Consider the following 20,261-nt stretch of genomic DNA (forward strand, 5'->3'; position numbering starts at 1 on the left):
TCTTTGTCACCTCCTCGAAAAACTCAATCAAATTCGCGAGACATGATTTCCCACGCACCCATGCTGACTATCCTTAATCAGACCATGCCTTTCCAAATGCATATAAATCCTGTCTCTCAGAATCCCTTCCAATAACTTTCCCACCACTGATGTAAGGCTCACCGGCCTGTAGTTCCCTGGCTTATCCCTGCTGCCCTTCATAAATAAAGGCACAAGATTAGCTATCCTCCAGTCTTCTGGTACCTCACCTGTGGCAAACGATGATACAAAAATCTCTGCAATCTCCTCCTTTGCTTCTCATAGCATCCTAGGATACACCTGGTCAGGCCCTGAGGATTTATCCACCTTAATGTGCTTCAAAACCTCCAACACCTCCTCCTTTGTAATGTTGATATGCTCCAGGATATCGCTGTTCCCTTGCTTGAACTCACTAGCTTCCATGACCTTCTCCATGGTAAATATAGACGAGAAGTATTCATTTAAGACTTGCCCATTTCCCGTGGCTCCACACATAGATTACCACACTGATCCTTAAGGGGACCTACTCTCTCCCTAGCTACCCTTTTACTCTTAAAATACTTATAGAATCTTTTATGATTCTCCTTTATCTTATCTGCCAGGGAAATCTCATGTCTCCTTTTCGCCCTCCTAATTTCCTTCTTAAGTGTAGTCCGACATCCCCTATACTCCTCGAGGGACTCGCTTGATCCCAGCTGCCTACACCTGACATATGCCTCCTTCTTTGCCCTGACCAGACCCTCAATATCCCTCATCAACCAAGGTTCCCTAAACTTGCCAGCCTTGCCCTTCCATCTAACAGGAACATGCCGGCCCTGAACTCTTCCTATCTCAATTTTAAAAGCCTCCCACTTGCCAGACGTCCCTTTACCTCTCCCATTCAACTTTTGAGAGTTCCTGTCTGATGCCATCGAAATTAGCCTTCCCCCAATTTTGGACTTCAACCTGAGGACCAGTCCTATCAACTATCTTGAAGCTATTGGAGTTATGGCCACTGGTCCCAAAGTGCTCCCCCACTGACACATCAACCATATGCCCATTCTCATTTCCAAAGAGGAAGTTGAGTGTAAACCCTTCTCTAGTAGGGCCATCCACATACTGCTTCAGAAAACTATCCTGGACACACTTAACAAATTCTTCCCCATCTGATCACTTAGCACTAAGGCAGTCCCAGTCAATATTAGGGAAGTTAAAATCACCTACTATTACAACCCTATAATTCCTACACCTATCTGTGATTTCCCTACATATATGCTCCTCCACTTCCCCCTGTCTATTGGGGGGCCTATAGTATAATCCCATCAAAGTGATCACCCCTTTCTTATTTCTAAGTTCTACCCATATGGCCTCGCTGGACATTCCCTCCGGGATATCCTCTCTAAGTACTGCCGTGATGTCCTCCCTAATCAATAGTGCAACTCCCCCTCCTCTCTTCCCTCCACCTCTGTCACGCCGGAAGCATCGGTACCCCAGAACATTGAGCTGCCAGGCCTGCCCATCCCTCAACCACCTTTCCGTAATAGCTATACTATCACAATCCCATGTACCGATCCATGCTCTGAGTTCATCTGCCTTACCTGTAAGGCTTCTTGCATTAAAGTAAATGCAGGTTAGCCTACCAGACCTTCCACGCTTCCTGTCCTGCCCCTGCCCGGCCTGCCTACTGGACTTGCTTGCTTTAACCTCTACATTTGCCTCAACTATCTCATCTGAGAGACTACTACTTTGGGTTCCACCCCCCCTGCAGGACTAGTTTAAACCCTCCCGAGTAGTATTAGCAAACGTCCCCACAAGGATATTGGTCCCCTTCCAGTTCAGATGCAACCCGTCCTTCTTGTACAGGTCACCTCTGCACCAGAAGAGATCCCAATGATCCAAATAGCTGAAGCCCTCCCGCCTACACCACCAAGTTATAAGATTGCTTCTTGAAAGAAAGAACTTGCATTAATTTAATGTGTTATCAAATCCTCCGAACATCCCAATGTCCGCTACCAATGTATCAGCTGTACATGAAAAGAAAGAGAATGAGCAAATTACAGCAGACTGATAAGGTGACATTTAACCACCAAATGTATCTCCCATCTCATAGGTTTAATGTGCGAGGGGAAAAGTTTAGAGGGGATGTGTGAGGCAAGTTCTTTACACAGAGGGTGGTGAGTGTCTGGAACTTGCTGCCGGGGGAGGTGGTGGGAACAGGTACGATAGCGACGTTTAAGAGGCATCTTGACAAATACATGAATAGGATGGGAATAGAGGGATACGGTCCCCGGAAGTGCAGAAGGTTTTAGTTTAGACAGGCATCAAGATTGGCACAGACTTGGAGGGCCAAATGGCCTGTTCCTGTGCTGTACTGTTCTTTGTTCTTTGATCTACGACAGTAGTATTTTAAAAATGATTACTGTAAATCTTCCGAACAGGTAAAACTCTGCAGCACCAGTGAAAATCCACCCAAGCTGGCCTAGTAGGTCCACAAGTATTAATTTTGTTTCCGACTGATTGTAGCTCAGATTGGAGAAGGGTTTGACGTGGTAAACCCTAGGACTGCTGGGCTTTGTTTCATTCTCAGTATATCATAGAATGATACTGCACAGAAGAAGGGCATTCAGCCCATTGTGCATGTGCCAGCTTTTTAATAGACTATCCAATTAATTCCACTCCCCTAATGTTACCCCATAGCTTTGTAAATGTTTTCCCTTCAAGTATTTATCCCATTCTCTTTGGAATGTTACTACTGAATCTGATATCACCACCCTTTCAGGTAGTGCATAACAATTCGTGTAATAACAAGTATTTTTTCATGTTGCCTCTGGCCGTTTTAACCAATCAACTTAAATCTGTCTCCTCTGGTTATCAACCCTTCTGCCAATGAAAGCAGTTTCTGTTTGTTTATTCTATCAAAACCATTCAAGATTTTGAACACCTCAATCAAATCTTGTCTTAATCTTCTCTCCTCTTAGGAGAACAACCCCAGTTTCTCTGGTCTCTCCAGATAACTGAAGTCCTTCATCCTTGATACCATTCTAGTGAATCTCTTCTCCACCTTCACCTGACATCCTTCCTAAAGTGTGGTGCCCAAAATTGGACACAATACTCCACCTGAGCTGTAACTAGTATAGAGTAAAGGTTTAGCATAACTTTCTGACTTTTCTACTCCATGCCTCCATTAATAAAGCCAACAATCCCATGTACTTTTTGAACAGCCTTCTCAACTTGTCCTGCCACTTTCAAAGATTTGTGTACACAAACCCCTAAGATGTCACTGTTCCTGCACCCCTCTAAAATTGAATCATTTAGCTCACGTTACCTCCCTTCCTCCTCCTCACCAAAATAAATTGCTTCACCCTTCTCTGTAATAAATGCTATCTGCCATTACACTAGTCTGCCGTGGTCCTCCTGAAATCTTTTGTTATTCTCATTGTTTACTACAGTTCCAAGTTGCATGTCATCTGAAAAATTTGATATGATACCCTGTATTCACAAGTCCACATGATTAGTATACATCAAAAAGAGCAGTGGCCCTAGTGAATACTACTGTACACTGTACAACCATTCAGCACTGTTCTCCGATCTCTGGGTCTTAATTACAGAAGATTTGGACATCTGGGGCATAATATCAAAATTTGCTGGCATGGACAGGTGATTTGACAGTGACAAGATTGTGAAAGCCATTAGAAACACATAGACTAGTTAGCAGAATGTTCAGATAGGTGGCAGATATAAATTAATTTAGAAAAGTATGGAAGAATGAGGAAATGCAAGGATGGAAGTATTCAATGAATGAAGAGATACTGAGGGGGTGAGTGAAAAAAAAACTAGAAGTTCAAGTACATAATGCCCTGAAGGTATGAGCATAAAACCACAATTGACCAATAAGAATCTTTTGAGTTTATAATTTGAGGAAATACAAACAAGAGTAACGAAGTAATGATAACATTCTACACAGCAATACTTAGGCAACAGTTAGGGTACTGTGTGCAGTTTAAGCCACACCATCACAGAGCACATTAAGCCATAGACAATGTACAACCTAGATTCATCAGAATGATGTCAAGGATAGGAAGTATAAATATGAGGTGAGATTTGATATACTGCAGTAGCAAAGAAGACTAAGAGGAGATTCAATATACATTTTTAAATGATAAATGGTTTGGATAGAGTGAATAGGCAAATTTATGGCCTGGAAACCTGGGCACAGGGAGCAATCCTTGTGTCTGAATGGTAAGGTGTGAGGCATATCCAGTTTTGAGCCTCAGGCCTGATTGTCATTGAAGTAGGATGGAAGATTGGGCCACTGTGACACCAGCAGGTGTCCTCAGGTAAGATTTTAATGTGGGGAGCTATGACGATGGGGGAGAAGCAGTCGTAACAGAGCCTGATGTTCCACTTCTTATGTCTGTGTATTTCACTGTCCCCCCTCTTGCAGCTGCTCATCCAAAATATTCCATCTGTTGAACTTTGCTGTCACACTGCTGGTGTTGCATGGAATGGTCATTTATTCCTTTTGAATATTTACTTCGCTGCTTCATGCTGGGCCCCTGCCAATGCTTTCTGCTCTGTTAACAGAATCATTACAATAGCATGAGTATTGTGATGTGGACTGAAGGACAGGCATGAGAGTGAGTTTGGCAATTTTTGGGTAAAACGGTCTGTTGAAAATCCAAATGTCACTTTAGTTTTCCATTTTTAAGATCAAAAATCTGTCAGTTGTGACATAAAAAGTGTGTAAAATTAACCAGAATGCATAATTTTTAATGTGGAAAAAATCATTGTGCCTTCGATTTCCCCCCCCCCCGCCGCCTTTGGGCTTTCATGTACTTGTGTGTACTTTTTCCAATTAAATGAAGGAATGTTGGCAGTACCCATAGCATAAATTATAAAGCCCATGTAACTATTTATTTATATAGATCATGGGCTTATAATCAGAGCCATTCTTGAGTTGTCAGCTTTTTGTGGCAATGTCAGCTTTTTCTAGTTTTCAACATTGGCATGTATGAAAATGTAATCATAAAATTTGTATATTCTCTCCAAGACTCTAAGAGGCCGTTAAATGCTGCTAGGAATTTACAACACGTTGTGCACTCCTGCGGCCACCATTTGATAAGTGATCGTAGTCAGGGGAAGCATTGCTGTTTCATACGTGTCAACTGTTGTGATGTAGACAGTCAGCCTTCTCGAGACACTGCCCTTGTTAGCAATTGAAAATCATCACAGACCAGTCTTTTGACTTCAGGTACCACTCCAACTTTCTTGCCTCCTGTTATCTCATGCCGTCACATATCTGACACTTAACTTTACCTCTCTGCCGGCACTCCTGATCCCTGATGTCTATTGTGGAGGAGGAGATAGTAACATAGTGGTAATATCATTGAATGTCATAAAAATCCAGCTGGTACAATAATTCCCTTTAGGGAAAGAAATCTGCTGCCCTTACCTGGTCTGGTCTATGTGTGACTCCAGACCTACAGCAATGTGGTTGACTCTTAACTGCCCTCTGAAATTGCCTTGCAAGCCATTCAATTGTCTAGGGAAATTAGGGTTGAGCAGGAAATGCTGGCCTTGCCAGTGATTCCCACATCCCATTAAAGAATAAAAATAAAGTGTAGCTCCAACAATACTCAAGAAGCCCAACACCATCCAAGACTAGGCAGCCTGCTTGATCAACACGCCATCTACCACCTTAAACATTCAGTCCCTCCACCATGAGCGCACAGTAGCAGCAGTGTGTACCATCTACAAGATGGGCTGCAGCAACTCACCAGGCTTCCTTCGACAGCACCTTCCAAACTCGCAACCTCTACCACCTTGAAGGACAAGGTCATTAGACATATGGGAACACCATCAATTGCAAGTTCCCCTCCAAGCCACACAGCATCCTGACTTAGAAATATAGGGGCGGTGCAGTGGTTAGCACCGCAGCCTCACGGCTCCAGTGACCCGGGTTCAGTTCTGGGTACAGTCTGTGCGGAGTTTGCAAGTTCTCCCTGTGCCCGCGTGGGTTTCCGCCGGGTGCTCCAGTTTCCTCCCACAGCCAAAAGACTTGCAGGTTGATTGGTAAATTGGCCATTATAAATTGCCCCTAGTGTAGCTAGGTGGTAGGAGAATTGGGGGAAGGTGGGGATGTGGTACGGAATATGGGATTAATGTAGGATTAGTATAAATGGGTGGTTGATGGTTGGCACAGACTCGGTCGGCCGAAGGGCCTGTTTCAGTGCTGTGACTATTTATGACCTGAGTCTCTCCCTGTCCCGTCAACTGAACCTGATATTTCAGTCACCTATTTTCATGTTGCCCAGCTCCACCCCTGATTATTTCATCCCCATTGCCACTAAAATGCTTATCAATGACCTGCCTTTTTACCTCCAGGTTTGATTAAACCAACACCGTCCTTGCAGGTCCCTGGGTTTTACCACTCATAAATTGTAACTGGTCACTAATTCCACCACCCACATCTTGTCGCCCACTAAGTCCATTCTCCTATTACCACTGGGCTCACCAATCCATTCACCTACACATAAAAGAACTCAGGAAAGTTTTTAGCTCAATACATCACAAAGCAATTCAAGGCCAATTGAGTACTTTTGGACTGTGGGCATTGTTGTAATGTTGGAACAAGGGAGGCAATTTGAACAGAGCAAGGTACTACAAACAATAATGTGATAATGACCAGTTAATCCGTTTTAGTGATTGTGGTTAAGGATTAATGTTGGCTAGAACACCATGAGAACTCCCCTGCTGCTCTTCAAGGATCTTTTACATCCATCTGAGAGGGCTTAAGTATAATATAGAAAAATAAAATGCTGCAGATGCTGGAAATCTGAATTAAAAGTAGAAAATACTAGAAATACTCTGGAGGCCTGGCAGTATCTGTGAAGAGAGAAACAAAGTTAATGTTTTAGGTCGCTGACCTTTCATCAGAACTCAAAAAAGTTAGTGTAACAGGTTTTAGGCAAGTACAATGGCAGGGAAAAGGGAGAGGGCAGGAAAGAATGAAAAGGAAGTCCTGTGATTAAAGTGGAAAGCAGGAGAAATTAAAGAACAAAAGGCATGATGGTGCAAGGCAAAAGAAGATGATAATGGAATAAGCAAAGAAATGAAAGGTAGCAGAAGAGGAGATGTAAATGGGAATTGCAGAATCATTGCCAACAGCTGCTGTCTTGAACAAATAGGAGCAGCAGTTATGATCTGAACTGTTTGAACTCCGTTGTGTCCAGAAGGCAGCAAAGTCCCTAATCAAAAGATGAGGTGCTGTTCCTCAAACTTACATTGACCTTTATTGGAACAATGTAGGAGGCCAAGAACAGAGAGGTCAGAGTGAGAGTTGGGCATGAAATTAAAATTACAGGTGACCAGAAGCTTGGGGTCTCGCTTGCAGACTGAATAGAGGTGTTCCGCAAAGTAGTCACCCAATCTGTGTTTGGTCTCCCTAATGTGGAAGAGATTGCATTGTGAGCACTGAATACAATACATTAAATTGAAAGAAGTCCAATAAATCACTTTCATCTGGATGGAAGGTTTGGGGCCCTGGACAGGGGGAAGGGAGGAAGTAAAATGGCAGGTGTTGCATCACCTGCACTTACACAAGAAGGTGCCATGGGAAGGGAAGGAATGTTGAGCATGATTGAGGAGTGGGCAAGGGTTTTGTGGAGAGAACAGTTCCTTCGAAATACTGAAAGGTGAGGGGAGGATGTATTTGGTGGTGACTTCACACTGGACGTGGTGGAAATGGCAGAGGCTGATCCATTGAATGTGAAGGCTAGTAAGGTGGAGGGTGAGGGCAAGGGGAAGCCTATCATAGTTCTGGGAGGGAGGGAAAGGGGTGAGAGCAGAAGTGCAGGAAATATCATAGAGTCATTCACGACACAGATGGAGGTCATTCGGCCCATCGAGTCCATGCCGGCTCTCCATGGGGATATACAGTCGATCCTACTCCCCGGCTCATTCCCCATAGCCCTGCAAGTCTACTTCTCTCAGGTGTCCATCCAACTTCTTCTTGATCATCTTTGCTTCCACCACCCTTGTGGGCAGCAAGTTCCAGGTCATTGCCACCTGCTGCATAAAAAGTTCTTCCCCCTGCATATCTTTCCCAAACCTTTCAATCTGTGGCTCCTGTGAAGAATACAGTTGAGAGCCCCGTCAACCACGGTGTAGGGGAATTCTTGGTTGACGATAAAGGAAGACATTTTAACACACCATTTGAAAGATGACACCTATGACAGTGCAGAACTCCCTCTGTACTGCATTCACATGTCAACCTAGATTATGTACTCAAATCTCTGGAGTGGACCTTGAACTTTATGACTCACAGATTCATGTTATTACTGAACCAAGTCTGACGCCTTTCATCTACAGCTCCCACCATTACCTTACTCCTCCCTGCAACTGCAGCTCATTTAGCTGTATGTTTTTCTTCATGTCCTTCGTACATCCAATTCTGGCCTCCTTCGTGTCTCCTCTCCCACTTCCCTCCTGTATTATTCTGCTTGCTGTTAAACTAGTACAGAATATCTGAAGAGACAGATGGGTGAAATAGATTACTTCTATGGTTTATATCTTCCAAGCCTGTACACGAGGGATTCACGCATGTGGTTTTACATCACTTCCTGTGATGAGGTATACAGCATGATTAGCATATCTTACCTAGTATCAACCCAATGTCCATTATACCACATTATACTACATCTTTCCCCAAGTCTCTGAGTTCCATTTTGTACATAGACAATCACTGTGGCACTTTCACAAGTCTACCATAACGACTCCTCTTTTCCTTTGAAGCGGATTGAGATTTCGTGTCCTCTGAGCGATCTCTCTGACTGCTGTACACGAGTGGAATTAGTAGATGACTCAGGTTCATCATTCAGGCTGTCTTCTGGATTGGTGGATGAATGCAGCATCTCTGGTCCATTAGAGTTTGGAGATAACTAGTTTCCCTGGATAGGAGGCTGCTTCTCTAATGCCACCAATGCACAACTACTTCATCTCACCAGACCATGCTCTGTCTGGATAATATAGGACCTTAGATATGGTGTCTGCTCTACCACTTCTCCATACCAATTTTTATCTCTGATCCAAACTGCCTCTCCTGGTTGGATGTCTGGTGGGTTTTGTGCTTTGTGATGGCTGTCGTTATTCCATATTTGATTGGAATGATCTCTGTCCTCTCCCTCACTTTTTCCAAGTCATCCTGTCTTACTTGTGGCATGAGTGCGTGTGTGTGAAAAGTAGGTAGTTGGGTTTTCAGTCATCTTCCCATTAGGAGTTCACATTGCGCTAACCCATTTTGTATTGGGGTGAACAATAGTTCAAAAGTGCAATTTGAACATCATCATTCAATGATTTTACCGTATGCATTCCTCTTTCAGCTTCACTATTGGCCTGAGGGTATCTTGGTGAGCTAGTGATATGAACAAATCCATACGTTACTGTGAACTCTTTGGACCACAGTTTGCCAATGAATACTTCATTCTCTGAAATTACAAGGTCTGGGATTCCATGTAATAAAAACAGAAAATGCTGGAACCACTCAGCAGGTCTGGCAGCATCTGTGAAAAGAGAAGCAGAGTTAACGTTTCGGGTCAGTGACCCTTCTTCGGAACTGACAAATATTAGAAAAGTCACAGGTTATAAGCAAGTGAGGTGGGGGTGGGGCAAGAGATAACAAAGGAGGTCTAGATTGGACCAGGCCACATAGCTGACCAAAAGGTCATGGAGCAAAGGCAAACAATATGTTAATGGTGTCTTGAAAGACAAAGCATTAGTACATTTTAGGTGTTAATACACTGAATATTGAACAGCAGCAAGTGCAAACCTGAAAAAAAACTGGGATTCCATGTGTTGCGAATATCTCTTTCAACAATATAATCACTCCTTCAGAAGTTTGACCCTTCAGTTGCTTGATTTCAATCTATCTTGAGTAATAATCAAGACCAATCAAGAACATTTTACCTCTGTATTCAAAAAGATCCATCCCAAGACATTTCCATGGTCATGATGGAAAGGAAGATGACATCAGTGGTTCTCTTGCCCTGCATGATTAAGAAGTTTGCAAATGAAACAAAAATTGGTTGTGTGTTAGATTGTGAGAATGAAAGCTGTAGACTGCAGGAAGATACCAGTGAACTGGTTAGTTGAGCAGAAAAATGGCAAATGGAATTCACAAGAACACAAGAAATAGGAGCAGAAATAGACCATATCGCCCATCGAGCCTGCTCTGCCATTCAATACGAACATGACTGATCGTGGGATTTAATTCCACTTTCCTGTCCACTCCACATATCCCTTGATTCCATGCGAGACCAAAAATCTATCTATCCAAGCCTTAAGTGTATTTAATGATGGAACATCCACAACCCTCTGTGGTAGAGAATTCCAAATATTCACAACCCTTTGTAGTAATTTCTCCTCATCTCCGTCCTGAATGACTGGCCCCTTACCCTGACACTGTGTCCCCGTGTTCTAGATTCCCTGAGCAGTGGGAACAATCTCTCAGCTTCTACCCTATCAAACCCTTTCAAATCTTGTATGTCTCAAGTAGATCGCCTCTCATTCTTCTAAACTCCAGAGAATATAGTCCCAATTTACTCAGCCCCTCATCATAGGACAACCCCCTCATCCCAGGGACCAATTTAGTAAATCGTTGCTGCACTGCCTCCAGTGCAAGTATATCCTTAAATGTGGAGACCAAAACTGCACACAGTATTCCAGGTGCAGTTTTAGCAAAGCCCTGTACAATTTTAGTAAGACTTCTTTATTCCTGTACACCAATCCCCTTGCAATAAAGACCAACATGCCATTTGCCTTCCTAATAGCCTGGCGCGCCTGCATGTTAACTTTGTGTGTTCTTTGTACGTGTACCTCCAAGTTTCTCTGAACATCAACACTTACCAGTTTCACACCTTTTAAAAATATTCTGCTTTTCTTTTTTTACAACCAGTGAACAACTTCACACTTGCATACATTTTGCTCCATTTGCCATCTTTTTGCCCGCTAAATTAACCTCTCTATATCTCTTTGCAGCTTGTCTACGTCCTCCTCGCAGCTTACCTTTCTACCGAGCTTTGTATCATCAACAAACTTAGATACATTACTCTCTGTCTCTTCATTTCAAGTAATTAATATAGAGTGTAAATAGCTGAGGCTGAAGTACTGCCTGCCAACTGGAAAATGCCCCATTTATGCCCACTCTCTGCTTCCTGTCTGTTAGCCAATCCTCTATCCACGCTAATATATTACCCCCAACACCATGAGCCCTTATCTTGCCTATTAATCTTTTATGTGGCACCTTATCGGATGCCTTTTGAAAATCCAGGTATACTACATCTGCTGGCTCCCCTTTATCTACCCTACTAATTACATCCTCAAAAAACTCTAATAAATTTGTCAAACAGGATCTCCCTTTAGTAAAGCTATGCTGACTTATTCTAATCATACTATGCTTTTCCAAGTGCATTGTTAAGAGATCTTTAATAATAGTTTCCAACATCTTCCCAATGACTTGCTAACTGGCCTGTAGTTCCCTGTTTTCTCTCTACCTCCTTTCTTGAAAAGAAGTGTAACATTTACCAACTTCCAATCTGACGGGACCATTCCTGAATCTAAGAAATTTTAGAAAATCATAGCCAGCGTATCTACGATCTCTGCAGCTATCTCTTTTAGAACCCTAGGGTATAAGCCATCTGATCCCAGGAACTTGTCAGATTTTAGCCCCTCAAGTTTCTCCAATACTTTTTCTCGGCTGATATCAATATCCTTAATTTCCTCACTTTTTAGCCCCTAGATTACTGCCTATTTCTGGTATGGAACTTGTGTCTTCTACTGTGAAGACAGACACAAAATATTTGTTCAATGCCTCTGCCATTTCCTCATTCCCCATGATGATTTCTCCTGTCTCTGCCTCTAAGGGATCAAAGTCTACTTTAGCTACTCTCTTCCTTTTTATGTACTTATAAAAGCTCTTACAATCTGTTTTTATATTGCTGGCTACTTTACTCATTCTATTTTTTCCATTTTTATCAACTTTTTGATGGCACTTTGCTGGTTTCTAAAACACTCCCAATCCTGAGACTTGCTACTATTTTTGAAACATTGTAAGCCTCTTCTTTTAGCCTAATACTCTCAACTTTCTGAGTGAGCTACGTATGGGTCTTTCTTGACGTGTTTTTGTTTTTGAACGGAATGTACTTTTGTTGAACCCTTTCAATTGTTTCTTTAAATGTTTCCCACTTTTCATTTACCGCCATACCTTCCAGTCTATTTACCCAATTAACCTTAGCCAGTTCTCCCCTCATACCTCCGTAATCGGCTTTGTTTAAGGTAAGATTCTTGTTTGTGATTGAAATGTGTCACTTTCAAACTTAACATGAAATTCAGTGATATTGTGATCACTGTTTCCCAGTGGATCTTTTAATATGACATTGCTTATTAACCCTGCTTCGTTTCACAATACAAGATCTAAGATTTATCCCTAGTCGGTTCTACAATGTATTGCTCCAAGAAACTATCACGAAAGCATTCTACAAATTCGTCTTCTAGACCACTGTTGCCAATTTGATTGTCCCAGTCTATATGCAGATTAAGGTCCCCTATAATTAATACATTACCTTTTTTACATGCTCCTATAATTTCCAGTTTAATGTTCTGTCCAACAATATAACTACTGTTAGGGGGCCTGTAAACTACTCCCACCAGTGTTTTCTGACTCCTGCTATTCCTAATTTTCACCCAAACTGATTCTACTTCATGATCTTCTGAGGCCAGATCCCTTCTTATTAATGTCCTTATGCCATCCTTTACTATCAGGGCTACCCCTCCTCCTCTGTCATTCTGTGTGTCTCTCAAAAATATTGTGTACCCTAGAATATTCATTTCCCAACCTTGATCTCCTTGTAATGATGTCTCAGTAATGGCAATTAGATCTAAATCATTTACTTCTATTCGCGCCACTAGTTCATCTATCTTCTTATAGATGCTTTGTACATTCAGATAAAGGAACTTTAATTTCATTTTTTTACCTCTATTCCCTGCAATAACCTTATTTGCTGATGTACAATTTTTGTTAAACTCTTTGACCCTTCCTGACCCATTCTGTTGGGAGTTACCCACATCACTATCCTGCTCCAATGTGTCCTGACCTCTGTTTAGATTTCTAAATTTTCCTTTACCCAAATCCTCTCTCTTACCCCACCCCCCCTCCCCTTTAGTTTACAGCCCTGTCCACACCCCTCTACAATCTGGAGAAGTGTGAGGTGATGCATTTGGGAAGGGCAAACAAGGCAAGGAAATACATAATAAATAGTGGGATACTGAGAGTGTGTAGGGAGAGACCTTGGAGTGCATGCCCACTTATCCCTGAAGGTACCAGGACAGGTAAATAAGGTGGTTAAGAAGGCATACAGATGCTTTATTTTATTAGCTGAGGCCTAGAATATAAGAACATGGAGATTATGCTAGAACTGTATAAAACACTAGTTAGGCCAGAACTAGACTTCTGAGTACAGTTCTGATCACCGCATTTTGGAACGGTGTGATTGGACTACAGTGTACAGAGGAGATTTATGATGATGTTGCCAGTAATTGAAAATTTTAGCCACAAGGAAAGATTGGATAGGCTGATGTTGTTTTCTTTGGAACAGTGGAGGCTGAGGGGAGATTTAATTGAGGTGTATAATATTATGAGGGGCCTAAATAGAGTGAATAGGAAGGATCTATTCCACTTAGCAGAGAGGTCAATACCAGGAGGCATAGATTTAATGTAATTGGCAGAGGATCAGAGGGGAGTTGAGGATAATTTTTCACTCAGCCTGGTGAGTGTCTGGATCGCATTGCCTGAAAGGGTGGTAGAGGCAGAAACTTTAATCACATTTAAAAAGTAATTGCATATGCACTTGAAGTAATCTACAAGGCATGGGCCAAGGAATGGAAAGTGGGATTAGGCTAGGTAGCTCTTTCTAGGCCGGCACAGACACAGTGGGCCAAATGGCCGCATTCTGTGCACTAAGTTTTCATGTTTCTATGACTGAGCCTTGTGGAAATGAGGTCAATTGGAGTGAGCTTTGGCTTTGTATTCCAGATGGCGCTAAAACCCCAAAGTCTTTTAAATAACACAATAGGAACCATGCACCAACTTGTCTGTTTCAAAGAACAAAGAACAGTACAGCACAGGAACAGGCCATTCGGCCCTCCAAGCCTGCGCCGATCTTGATGCCTGCCTAAACTAACACCTTCTGCACTTCCGGGGCCCATATCCCTCTATTCCCTTCCTATTCATATATTTGTCAAGATGTCTCTTAAACGTCGCTATCGTATCTGCTTCCACCACCTCCCCTGGCAGCAAGTTCCAGGCACTCACCACCCTCTGTGTAAAAAACTTGCCTCGCACATCCCCTCTAAACTTTTCCCCTCGCACCTTAAACCTATGTCCCCCAGTAACTGACTCTTCCACCCTGGGAAAAAGCCTCTGACCATCCACTCTGTCCATGCCGCTCATAACTTTGTAAACCTCTATCATGTCGCCCCTCCACCTCCGTCGTTCCAGTGAAAACAATCCGAGTTTTTCCAGCCTCTCCTATGGGTACCCACAGACCTCCTGTGGTCTGGCATTGAATAACTTCCTCACAAATAAGAGATTGATAGCAGCAATTTAGCAGTGATACTTATTTATTCTATGAGGTTTGCTCCTTTATTCAACTAGAATTTGAATCTGATGTCTGTTTGCTCCCTCACTGTGAAATAGCACATCAGAAGTTATGAATGCATCATTCCTAAGAATCAAACTGGATAAGGAATGGGGTTATTGAATGGAAAGTTTCCAAATAACGTGTCAATTCATCAGCAGTCGTTCCTTCCTTGTTGTGATAACCAAATGTGAAGTAATGCATTCTTACAATATACGATGTATATGTATGTGTGTGTGTGTGTGCGTGTATATGTTTATATATATATATTTATATATATATAAAAATAGATCATTCCAGTTTCATGGTATTTTATTCATTTAAAAGAACTTTTCTTTTGATCTAGCCACTATCTTGACAAATGTTAGTGGGACCGTTTAATCTGACCTGCAATAGCCTTCTGTTGTTACACTTATCAATGGTTAGTGTTGCCACGTATTCTGGATTGAGGCAGAAATCTCCCAGCTGCTGTTTCTCACAGCTTAGGAGAACTGCGGCTTTTAAACTTCACACCACGGCATCAACCCCTTCCCTGCTTTGTGACAGCACGGAAAACTGGTCCACACGTGGAGTCAGGGCAGTAAGATCAGGACTTGGGCGCCAGGTGGGTGTCAGAAGATTGGGATTGGGGGGGATGATCAAGAGACTTGGACGGGGAGGGGTATCAGGACACTTGGACTGGAGGGAAGTCAGGAGACTGGGACTAGGGTCGGGGGTCAGGAAACAGTCGGGGGAATTTAAAGTACAAAATATTGGTGGGTTTGGGTTGTGAGGTTTTATAGCCAGGATATTAAGATTGGGGCTGGAAGGGGTCAGATGTTTGAGACTGGAAGGGATCGGGAGATTGGAACTTCATGGGGTCAGGAGATTGGGATTGTGATGGGGGTGAAGGTTCAGGAGAGTGAAACTGGCAGAGCTTGGGGGACTGGAACTGGGGGATGCTTTGGGAAACCATAGGGGGAATTTTAACCACAAAAATGGGTGGGTTCAGGTTGAGTGAGCGATTAAAGTCCTAAAAATCAGAATTCCCATCTCAACATGCCTCCAAACCCCATACTTCCAGTTTTGATAGAGGCATAAGGGTGGGCAGGGGACTAGCCCACTCCAAGGAGGTGGGTTGGTACTTTAAATATTATAATGAGGCTGCAAGCCATACAGCTGATGTGCATATCATACCCCAGCGCTGATTGTGACCCATGACAAGGCCCAGGATGTCAGATCAAGCTTATATAAATTGAGTTTGATACTCTTGCTGTAGTTGTTATGGTGACAGGCTTGAAAATGTTCAGATTGTCTTACTATTACATGAATTGGCTGTGTTCTAGAAAATATTTCAGTCAAGTTCTCACTTCATATACAGAGAATAAATTCTGTATCTAACTTGCATGATATCACAGCTATGTTATGAAATTGTTTCATAATGTACACTCTGGCTCATATCAGGGAATGTGTATAATGTAGTCCTCACATCTCAAATAAAAGGGTAGGTTGAGATCTGTGTTCCTTACTGATCGCTTAAGTATCTGTTGCAGTGACTCGTTTGATTTTAGTAACATGAGGAAATTTGCACTGTGTATTTGTTCCCTGCAGGGGGTGAGCCAATTTGGATTCCTTACACATTCAAGTTTGAACCTTCTTCCAGCGAATGCATAGGAAAGCAATATGTGAAACGCACTTGGTACCGCAAGTTTGTGGGTGTGGTACTCTGCAATTCACTGCGATACAAAATCTTCCTGGCTGAAGGTCTGAGAGGTAAGTGAGTGATTAAAACTCTGTCATGCAGCTGATCATACTTTTTGCATTCTCCTTCTATACACATACAAATTATGCGCAAATATGCAGAGATGTATGTGCATGCATGCATATATGAATACACACGTAGGTAAATACATGTTTACAGGTAAACCTGGGTGCATGGATGTGTGTGAGTCTGTGTGTGCATGCCTGTACAGGCATACATCCATGTGTATGTATATACATGTGTTCATGCAGACATACGTGTGTGAGTGCATACATACAGACACGTGCATATATGCATACAGATATCCACACATAGATGTGTTTTCATTTTTGAATATACATATGTACGTACCTATGTATGATATCCTATCATCACCGTCCCATTTGAATACATTGGCACAAATTTGGATGGACATATTCAACAACAGAAAATCTCAAGTCCAGCAACCAGTGGAGAATGGGAGTGGAAGATTGGCGTCATATCTTTACAGGAGATAATTGCAACTTTCAGATTTAAAGTGTTTTATCTGATGATTGCCTAACGTCTTACTAACCATCATGTGTGCTAGTTTGTGAGTAAAATGCAGCCACATTATAATCAGAATATCCTGTTGAATTGTTATTTGCCATCAAGGGTTTTAAGTACTGGAGTAGCTTCTAAACTTCAGTTTTTACTCCAGATCCATCAACCAAACTAAAAGATATTTCAAATAAATATAGCTTTAAAATTTCATTTAAGTTCAGCAAAAATTTTTAGTTAGTTAGTGATCGTACCACTTCAAGAGGACAATGAAAGCAAAGGTAGTCATAATTAAACAAAAATAAACAGACAATAGCAAAGGAACAAGAAAAACTGTCCCCTCATTAACACTAATCTCCAAGCATTAAAGGTTCTGCTGCTGGTACCATGGGAAGTGGCCTAGTAGACAAGAGATCATGATCAACATGTTGCCTGGTTCTAAAAGACATTGCTTGTCCATGTGGTCTGATGCCAGTGATTGCATTGCTGATTATTTAATTGAACTTACAGTTCTGGTCTCCATATTATAAAAAGGATATCGAGGGACTGAAAATGGTGCAAAAAAGATTCACAAGGATGGTGATTCACACGAGCTCTTTTCCCTAGAAAGGAGAAGGCTTAGGAGTGACCTGATAGAGGTCTTTGAGATTATGAAAGGGTTGGATAGGGTAGACACAGAGAAGAAATTTCCACTTGTAGAGGAAACTAAAACTAGGGACCATAAAAAGAATATAGGCATTAATAAATTCAGGAGGAACTTATTTACCCAGAGAATGGTAAGAATGTAGAACTCACTACCGTAAGGAATAGTTGAGGTAAATAACAGATGCATTTGAGGGGAAGCTAGAAAGCACAATGAGAGAGGAGCAGAGGATATCCTGATAGGGTTAGGCGAGAAGGGTGGGAGGCGGCTCGTGTGGAACATGAATGTAGGCATAGACCAGTTGGGCCAAATGGCCTGTTTCTGTGCTGTAGACTCTCTGTAACTCTAAGATCACTGCTCTTTTTGAAAGATGACTTAAGTCATGAAGTACATTGAAATCTTTAGGAAAAGTGTTGTGTTTGAATAGATGCAGGAGCTTGGAAATTCATGGTCATTTTTACATAGTCATAGCAGAGGGAGAAGTAAATTAAATTCTGAAAGTTTCATCACTTCAGAAAGATTAATAACCCAGACAATGTTTTTCATTGTTAAGCAGGAACAACATTCCATCTAATTTAGGAAAACGTGTGTCCTTTTGCAGCTTCCTGCTGGCATCTTGTTTGTATTTTCATGTCTTGGGATTCTTGTGCTCCAATAAATGATCTCTGACTCTTCTGCTGGAATTCTTATATTCAACCACTGCCAGATAATGCAGAACCTGCCAGAGTCCACAGCTGCACTGGAATGACAAACTCAAAGTAGCTATATGGAAATGGAGAACTACAGAAAAGAACAAGAAACATACAGCTGAATATTAACTTGCTGACCTGTCTGGCAGTGCGTTTCTCAGTGACTTTTTAAAGCAACTGCTGAGTTCTGGATTTCCCGACCAATTGAAATGAGTGGGTATGATGATCCACATCAGTCTATTTCAACTCAACTATTTAAAGGGCCATGCAAGGATCAGAGTTGAAGAATGGTGGAGATCTTCAGACAGAGTCAGAAGCTGCAGAAATGGAGACTTAATGTAGAAGGCCACACCACACTTCAGCAATGCATATCTGGACATGATGCTGCTGGCTGTAAGGGCTCGCAGGGACATTGTTTCCTGTGGATGGAAGAAGCCTGCTTCCAAAAACAAGAAGGTGTGGTTGGAAGTGACTGGAGAGATCAGCAACAGGAGTGTGGTGCCATGCTCCTGGATACAGTGCTAGAAGAAATTCAATGACCTAATAAGGATGGGAAAGGTGAGTGGGATTAACTACATACTCACTCTGCCTTCCCAAGCCTTTGCCTGCAGCTCATGCCTTGTACAAACACACCCATTCCTCTCTGTCCAGGCACCTCTTCACATCCCCCTCTGACCATTCACCACTGGCACTTGCCCTCATCTTACTGCAATGTCACACCTATCCCTAACAGTAGCCCTCCACAAATGCTGCCTTTCCATTGTCTCAAAACAATCCATTTCTTACATTAACAGTTCTCTCCTTGTAGGAGAAGAGAGCACAGAACACCAGGGAGAGGCAAAGAACCAGAGATAACTGTCCAGCCGTTTCCACTTTGACAACCACAGAGGAGGAGGCGCTCGAGATAAGCTGGAAAGCTGGGTCCTGGCATGCTTGGCATTAGAGATGGAGAGATGGGGTCACCCAGCCGCCTGGTGGCAGAATTAATGTACTCACTCATGTTGACTTCATGCCAGCAAGCAATGAAAATGATAAGATGCACATGATGTCCTGGCAGCTTCTTATCTTGTCAGTCCTAATTCAAGTCTATCATCTCCCACAGACCCTTCAAGTGTCCCTCAGGAGGTGGTGCAGGAGGAGGACGAAGTCTCCTCACACTCTGATGATGCACCATCACAGGACTTGTCACGCCTCGGTGGGACCACCAAGACAGATGGTTGTGATGTCACATAATATCTCAAGCATCACAAGTCTACTGAGGTAGTATGGGCCGAGGTTAGAAACAGGAGAGGAGAGGTCACCCTGTTGGGAGTTTTCTATAGACCTCCGAATAGTTCCAGAGATGTAGAGGAAAGGATAGCGAAGATGATTCTCGACAGGAGCGAGAGTAACAGGGTAGTGGTTATGGGGGACTTTAACTTTCCAAATATTGACTGGAAATACTATAGTTCGAGTACTTTAGATGGGTCTGTTTTTGTCCAGTGTGTGCAGGAGGGTTTTCTGACACAGTATGTGGACAGGCCAACCAGGGGCGATGCCACATTGGATTTGGTACTGGGTAATGAACCCGGCCAGGTGTTCGATTTAGATGTAGGTGAGCACTTTGGCGATAGTGATCACAATTCAGTTAGGTTTACCTTAGCGATGGGCAGGGACAGGTATATACCGCAGGGCAAGAATTATAGCTGGGGGAAAGGAAATTATGACGCGATTAGGCAAGATTTAGGATGTGTAGGATGGGGAAGGAAACTGCAGGGGATGGGCACAAACGAAATGTGGAGCTTATTCAAGGAGCAGCTAATGCGTGTCCTTGATAAGTATGTACCTGTCAGGCAGGGAGGAAGTTGTCGAGCGAGGGAGCCGTGGTTTACTAAAGAAGTTGAAGCGCTTGTCAAGAGGAAGAAGGCGGCTTATGTTAGGATGAGACGTGAAGGCTCAGTTAGGGCGCTTCAGAGTTACAAGCTAGCCAGGAAGGATCTAAA

At 42.6% G+C, this 20,261-nt stretch overlaps 1 protein-coding gene across 2 annotated transcripts in view; it reads left to right on the plus strand.

The window, feature by feature from the left end:
* The window catches only part of fndc1 (fibronectin type III domain containing 1), a 316,339-nt gene that overhangs the window by 279,321 nt on the left and 16,757 nt on the right, over positions 1 to 20,261 (plus strand). For both annotated transcript variants that reach the window (XM_068044773.1, XM_068044774.1), the window contains one exon: positions 16,278 to 16,439. In XM_068044773.1, the coding sequence (XP_067900874.1) occupies positions 16,278 to 16,439 (162 nt within the window). The remainder of the gene's footprint in view (positions 1 to 16,277; positions 16,440 to 20,261) is intronic.

Source organism: Heterodontus francisci, chromosome 13 (assembly GCF_036365525.1).
Source record: "Heterodontus francisci isolate sHetFra1 chromosome 13, sHetFra1.hap1, whole genome shotgun sequence".
Lineage (NCBI taxonomy): Eukaryota > Metazoa > Chordata > Chondrichthyes > Heterodontiformes > Heterodontidae > Heterodontus > Heterodontus francisci.